The sequence below is a fragment of the Archocentrus centrarchus genome, chromosome 6, assembly GCF_007364275.1.
Source record: "Archocentrus centrarchus isolate MPI-CPG fArcCen1 chromosome 6, fArcCen1, whole genome shotgun sequence".
Taxonomy (NCBI): domain Eukaryota; kingdom Metazoa; phylum Chordata; class Actinopteri; order Cichliformes; family Cichlidae; genus Archocentrus; species Archocentrus centrarchus.
The window spans coordinates 3405983-3413789 of NC_044351.1; the positions used below are offsets into that span (position 1 = coordinate 3405983).

A 7807-nucleotide genomic window follows, 5' to 3' on the forward strand; every position below is an offset into this window, starting at 1 on the left:
AAAATCCAGAACCTTTGATTTTCATTTTCCAAAAGCTATATTTGCAAATGTTAAAATCTGACTATTTTAAAGAAGGAAGCTTGGAAGTGGAAGTGAAACAGATGTAAGAAATTCTTCTATTGTCTCTGTCCTCTAAGTGGTGCAGATGGAGGTCTGGAATATCCATTTATCATCTATGGACTTTGACCATAGAGTCACTGGGATGACCTCTGCATCAGCTCATGGAGGGATCCAAACAATTCCCTCTGCAAATAAACTGGATGCATTTCACAGATAGCAGTTCAGTTTTCAATATTAGTATTCACAGTAATGTGTCTGCGATTAAACCGCTTTCTTTTTACAAACAGACCGGTCCATACACATTCCTTCTTAATGCTCAGATTATTGTCCCTGTTCACCCAAAAATTCCTGAAGCTATGTACTGGTGAAAGTGAAAGTGTGACCACAGCTCCATGAAACATGTGATGTGTACACTCACTATATTCCCTTTTGGTATTAATGAGCTTGTTAAGCTTGTCAATCTGTTTTCCAAGGACTTCACATTAATTACAACTGGAATCGCCAGTTTATATTTCTTCTTCTTAGCACTCCACTAAGTCTCCCATGTAGCTACCTCAAGATTTCAGGCCTTTCTCCAGGCTGTAGGACTGCCAGTGTGAACCCCTGGTGCAGATTTCCAATTGCCAAGAGGATAAAGAGAAGAAAACTTTCCTTTTTTTAGACTTATAACTGTTTCACTTCAGAAATAAAACAAGCATGGAAAACCACCTTAGTCAGGTTATGAAGTTAGTAAAACAGTAAACAACAACTGTAATTGCTGTAACGAGCTGTCACTCAACACAGCAACAAAAAAAAAGGGAGAATTTTTGTTGCCTTATTTTGTTACATAAACAAAATAATTGTCATTTGTACTGGTAAAATTTGTCCCAATTTTAGGATCATATTGTAAGTAATTAATGAAGTTACTTGTGTTGTATACTGTAAGCGCTTTGAGTGCTCAAGCGCTATATAAGAACTAGTCCATTTACCATATGATCATGTAACAATAACATGCTCTCTCAATCTCCCAGACTCTGAAGGATCCCACGCTTGCAGCCAGAAAGGATTTCCAGCGTGAGGCTGAGCTCCTGACCAACCTTCAGCACGAGCACATAGTGAAGTTCTATGGAGTATGTGTGGATGGAGACCCTCTCATCATGGTCTTTGAGTACATGAAGCATGGCGATCTCAATAAGTTTCTCAGGTAAGTCGAGTAGAAAAGCGACAGGTGTGCCTTAGTTCTTCTTCTTTTTGGAAATACGTTATTCACATGAGGAGCTAATTCGTTTTTTAGAAATATTTAGATTCTACTTATAACAGCAGCAATAACTGCATGAGGGCGTGTGAGGGCATGCACTTGTGTGGGTGTAAAAGAAGACACATAATCTTAAATCATTATTATCCTGAAATTATTTAATGATATCATACACGAGGTGCTCCGCATGTATGATATGATCCAGATCTAGCCAGGGAGAAAAAAAAAAACAGTCTGATATTGGCAGCAGTTAATTGCAGTGATAGCGAAGAGTTCCAGTAGCAAACCGATGAAATTGTAAACCCGGCACTCAGCATGTCGCAGCGCTGGGCGATCAATCGCTGGGCGATCAACTGCTGGCTAGAACCCTGCCTCTTCTGTGAAACCAGCTCCAGTTTGAATTCAAGACACAGACACCCTCTCCATTTTTAATATTAGGCTTAAAACTTTCCTTTTTGATCAAGCTTATAGTTAGGGCTGGATCAGGTGACCTTGAACCCTCCCTGCAATAGGCCTAGGCTGCTACGGGGGTTCCCATGAGTGTTTCTTTTTCATTCACCTCTCTCACTCTCTGTGTTTATACACAGAGATATACTTTGCATCTAATCATTAGTTATTTTTAATCTCTGGCTTTCTTCCACACTGTGTCTTTTGTCCTGTCTCTCTCCCCTCACCCCCAGCCGGTCTCGGCAGATGACCCCCCCCCCTCCTTGAGCCTGGTTCTGCTGGAGGTTTCTTCCTGTTAAAAGGGAGTTTTTCCTTCCCACTGTCACCAAGTGCTGCTCATAGGGGGTCGTTTTGATTGTTGGGCTTTCTGTGTAATTATTGTAGTGTCTTCACCTACAATATAAAGTGGCAACAGTTTGTTGCGATTTGGTGTTATATAAATAAAATTGAATTGAGTTGAAATGTCCTGAATTTCTAACAAACTCTCTAATGGTTTCCTCAGAGCCCATGGGCCAGATGCCATGATCCTGGTGGACGGACAGCCTTTACAGACCAATGGTGAACTGGGTCTGTCCCAGATGCTTCATATAGCAAGCCAAATTGCAGGTGGGATGATCTACTTGGCATCTCAGCACTTTGTGCATCGTGATCTGGCAACCAGGAACTGCTTGGTGGGGAATGGTCTTCTGGTTAAAATAGGAGATTTCGGCATGTCCAGAGACATTTACAGCACAGATTATTACAGGGTAAGAACAATTTTCTGCCTGTCAGATTCAGCATGTTAAGTGTGGCGTGTGCGTCAGTCCTTGAATTTACAATAGTGTTTATACCTTAACCAAAAAGCACTGTGACCTGTGTGTGCGTGCGTGCAGGTGGGAGGTCACACCATGCTGCCTATCCGCTGGATGCCCCCAGAGAGCATCATGTACAGGAAGTTCACCACAGAAAGTGATGTGTGGAGCTTTGGAGTCATTTTGTGGGAGATCTTTACTTATGGAAAACAGCCATGGTTCCAGCTCGCCAATAATGAGGTACGCTGTTATTTCCACATGTGTACAATATGGAATGAGTATGTACAGTGGAGATAAAAAGTTTACACACACCTCTTAAAATGCCAGGTTTTTGTGATGTTAAAAAATGACATCACAATAAATTGTTCAAAAACTAATTGTCCACACCTTTTGACTTAATCACAGCATTCAGTTTTTCTTGGGTAGGAGTCTATCAGCACGGCACATCTTGGCTTGGCAGTATTTGCCCACTCTTCTTTGCAAAAGCACTCCAAGGTTGAAAACTCCAAGTGTTCATTCTATGATTTTTCATATGTTTATAATGTTGCCTTAAAATTGATTGGAATATGGCAGAACTAACAAAACCAGAATTAAATCCTTGACAGATGATGAAGAACGCAGGTGAACTCAGAAGCTCACAGTGATCAACAAACATCTATAGATTTATGGGATTTTGCGCTCTGGGAAATGAGCAAAGGACGTAAGGTTTTAGTCTCAGGCAAAGAATGATTTTAGTGTTGAACTGAGGAGAAAATTCACAGAGCAGCTGAACACATCTTTAGAAGATGAAACACAGAGAATCACTGTTGTTTGCAGGCATATATGCCACGTTTCCATTAGTACCTACTTAACGCGGCTTGACTTGACTGAGCACGGTTTGTAGGCTTTTCCATTATAGTTTTTCTCAATTGCCAAGACACATTTCTTGAAACCATCCCTCCATGTCCCTAATCTGTAAACACAACACTCAATTTTAACTACTTTCACGAAACCTCTGACTCTTCCTGCAAAACCAAACTAATGCCTCAAAACAGTTCAAACAGTGCTCAAAAGCAAACAGTGCTGTCAGATCAGACCTCGAGTCAATCAAAATGAAAAACACTAATGAGCAGTCATTATGCACAATATAGAAAAAAGGAAAACACAACGATCAGATCATAAAGTCTTAAGAAATAATCTTTACTGTTCACAAAAATGCTTTTTCAAAACAAAACTCCTGTTTAGCAATTGTAGTACACATATACACACACACAGTGATCCCTCACCTATTGCGGGGGGTTACGTTCCAGAGACCCCCCGCGATAGGTGAAAATCCGCGAAGTAATATTTATTTTATTATTTATATATATTTTAAGGCTTTATAAACCCTTCCCACACTCATGTAAACCTTTCCCACTCTCGTACTAAAACTTGAATGATGAAGATGATGAATCATGTAGCTGTGCAGTACTGATGGCGATGAAGGTGGTGCAGTATCTTCGCCCTCAGCCGTAACTTCTATTTCCACTACTGGCCTAGGCGTAACTGATCTCTTCATCCGAGTGATGAACATAGTGTTACAGAAATACCTATATACCGCAGAATCCCTCAATATAGTGAAAACTCTGCGTAACAGAATTAGTAATATATTTTTTATATTTTTTTTAAATCCGCGATACAGTGAAGCCGCAATAGGTGAACGGCGATATAACGAGGGATGACTGTATATATATATAAACTTTAAAACTTTACAACAACAAAAGTGCATACAGTATCTACTCCTCTTCCTCCTCTTGCTCTCTGATTGTTTCTGTCCATAGTGAAACCTCATTGACCAGGGCTCCTTGTACTGGCTTATATTGGTTTCTTCACATCATTAGCCACAAGTGTGATCAATTTTGAGTTGTTGTGTTTACTGTGCTTTCACTGAGTTTCCCTTTTGCTACCTGTGCTTACCATTATGCAAATCAAGAGCATCACAGTGCAAAATGTGTTTTAGAGAGTGAAAATATGTTTGCAACAAGGTGAAAAGTGCTTAAGGTTCTGCCAAAAATGTGACCATTTCAACAAATGGGTTCAGGGCACTGAGCACTACGTTCAGACAATAGGGTTTAGTGTTTTGGCAATTGAGAAAAAATGTAGACCTTGGTACCAGGTACTTTTTTAGTACCCACTCAGCTGGGATTCCAAGCGATCCGAGTCGATCTAAAAATGTGACGTCGAAGAACAGCATGCCACTGATTGGCTCTTGATTGGCTTCTTGGTAGCAGTGGCATAGCAGCCACATTGTTTGCCATTAGAGAGCTCACGTGTAGATTGGCTCAGGTAGAGTACAAAGGTGCTGTGTATCAGTCCACTGCTACTCAGGATTCTTTGAATGTCATGTTTTTTTTTTATTTATGGTCTCTTTCTTCTGATGTCTGTGGGGGAAATGAGCTCTCAAAAACTAATAGATTATTTACTCTGTTAGATCTGTTTGATCTCTATTCAGATATCAATGTGGCTTATAAGCACTTTGAGTCCAGTCCATACTAAAAGAGCTCATATTACCCGCTTCGCTCTGAGATTGCAGGTTAACTTCTGGCTCCTTGAGTGGGAGGCAGAGCCTTCAGCTTCTGACATTGTTTTATTATGCATGTTGTTATTTATTTGTATTCTGTTTTAACATGGTTCCTTTTTGATATTGTGTTTTAATTGTTGTACAGCACTTTGTGACTTTTATGTCTGTGAAAAGCGCTACATAAAGAAACTTAACTTTATTTTTCTTCAGTGGATCCAGCTCTCAGTTTGGATTCAGGAGACAGACGCGCTACTTTTCTACTTTGTTAGGCTTTAAGGGTTTTAGTGACACATCAGGCTTGGAAATGTTTTATTCATCTCTTATTAGTTACTTTTACAGTTTGCAACAATTTGTTGCTTTGGCGACCTCAACATGCGTTTTAAAAAAAAAAGAAAACTGGGACAGATTACCTTCCTGAATAGCGCCAGATCAAATACATATCTGAGATCATTTTTTCCCTCAGCTGCTGTTCCAAAACAAGCTGTAGCCAGTGCTGATACACACATTTCAAACATCCAATCAAAGAGAATCAAATTATTTTTGTGTCCTGTTTATTTTAACCTTTATTAGTTTGCTTAATGGTCATTATGTTCCATAATTGTGATCCTTTGTCATAACGGAAGATGACAGACTTTGCAGAGCCGTCACAGTTTTTTTTTTGTCTTGTTTTTTTTAACATAAGATCAAAAATATAAGGTTGAGTAAAATAGAATTTGAAGTATTGGCCACTTCATGTTTAGCCTCAAGCACTGACCTGTGACAGCTGCTAAAATCCATTAGTGAATAAATTACTGAATAAATTCAAACAGACGAGTCATGGCGTCCTTTTTTTTTCTTCAAACAGCAAACACACAGAACAAAAACACAGCTTTGACACACCAACAGGACAGAAGACATTCTGAGAAAAACTGTAGTCATTGTAGGGTGTAATATAAAGCATCCTGAGGCGACTGTTTGTTGTGATTTGGAGCTCTATAAATAAAACTGAATTGAATTGAATTGAAAGCAGACCAGGACTGACAGTGAGTGAATGACACAGACCAAACCATAACCAATGGCAGGACCCACGAGGCTTCATGTTTATCAAATCCAGAAAGGCACACAGTGAAAATGTGTAGTCTAAACTAAAATATCAATTATCATGAATTAAACAACTGCAGGTTTCATCTCGGCACACCTCACAAAGGGAGAACGATCATCTGTTGATTAGATTGTCCTGTTAATGTTTGCAGCTTACTGAAATCATATTATCCACCCTGGTTCTCAGACGACTCCTCACAGAAACATTCACTGCTTCATCTTTTAATGCACCACTTTTAAATCAAATAAGTTACTGTTATGGTTACACATTCGTTGAGCAGCCTAAGTGTCTGAAGTGATGAAAGACGATGCACGTTTATTGATTTCATTCAAAATAATGCCACAATATTATGTTGTAATGAGTCGCAGCTGCCTGTGTTAAGCTGTGATCATCACTAATTTGTGTTTCCTGAATCTGTAACAGCTGTTGAACAGCTGACAGAAGCACATGTCCAGTGGTGAAACTGGAAAACAGGCACAAACTGCTTGTATTTAATTTGTTTAACCTTTATTTTACCACGATGATGCTAAGAGAGAATCTTTTGAAAGAGTCATCACTAAAAAGTTGATTGATGGACCCAAATTTAACTCACCGTCTCACTGCTTTGAGAACTGTTGTGTATTAGTGAGTCTGTGGCTGTGTGTCTGTTGGTATTTGCATGGTCCCTGCTTTTGTTGCTTGCTTCTTTTTGTGGATCGTAGACCTTGTGTGGACACTGTTACGGGATTGAACTAAGAGCTGGTGACACAAAGGACCCACACCAAATCACCAATATGAAAGACAAAGTAAAGCATACTTGTGTACGCAGTGACAGATGGGATAAGCTCTGCCCCCCTCCCTCTCTTTAAAAAGCATACAGTACCACTACCATTCCTTTTATTTGTATGTTGCACTCATTATACACTACAGTACATGTATCAGTTGTTGCCTATCAGTGGTACAACACTCCACAATACAGCCAATGTGCAGTGCAGTGTACAACTAAGTTTGGTTGCATAACAGTCCTTTAACTACCTGTCTCTGTGTCTTTACAGGTGATCGAGTGTATTACTCAGGGCAGGGTACTGGAACGCCCGAGGCTCTGTCCCAAGGAAGTCTACGATATTATGCTTGGCTGCTGGCAGAGGGAACCGCAACAACGTCTCAACATTAAGGACATCCAGAAGATGCTGTTTACGTTGATGAAAGCCACACCAGTCTATCTGGATATACTGGGATAACAAGAGATGCAGCGGGACAGTAATGGGATATATTTTAAGTTGAAAATAAACATTAATGGAAACAGATCATAACGCACTGAACTGCCTCAGAGCAGAAGTCTGTGGTGAACCTTTGGGGCTGAAATATGCCATTTTCAACTGCCTGATCTTTAAGGACTGGAACTAACACATTTTATATGATGCTTATTTAACTGGACTGGATGATCTGAAGTGTATCAGTACGTAGTAATTTGGAACAGAAATTCTGTGCCCAAGTCTTTTTCAAACGGAATTCTAATGAAAAAGACTTCAGTATAAAGTATTTATTGCAACAATGTGGACTGATTATGATGATTTTTCTGATCTGATATGGTTAAGGTGTCACATCGAAATAATGTGGGTTTCACCCTGTTTAGATCATAGCAGCATTAGTTCTAATTAAGTCTTAATGAAGCC

General features: G+C 39.6%; 1 protein-coding gene across 1 annotated transcript in view; it reads left to right on the forward strand.

Moving 5' to 3' along the window:
- Positions 1–7411, forward strand: part of LOC115782310 (NT-3 growth factor receptor-like) — a 111976-nt gene extending 104565 nt beyond the window's left edge. Inside the window, exons 15-18 of the mRNA XM_030732420.1 lie at positions 1071–1243; positions 2244–2487; positions 2614–2772; positions 7187–7411. Of these exons, the coding sequence (XP_030588280.1) occupies positions 1071–1243; positions 2244–2487; positions 2614–2772; positions 7187–7372 (762 nt within the window). The 3' untranslated portion in view covers positions 7373–7411. The remainder of the gene's footprint in view (positions 1–1070; positions 1244–2243; positions 2488–2613; positions 2773–7186) is intronic.
- Positions 7412–7807: the final 396 nt, after the last annotated feature.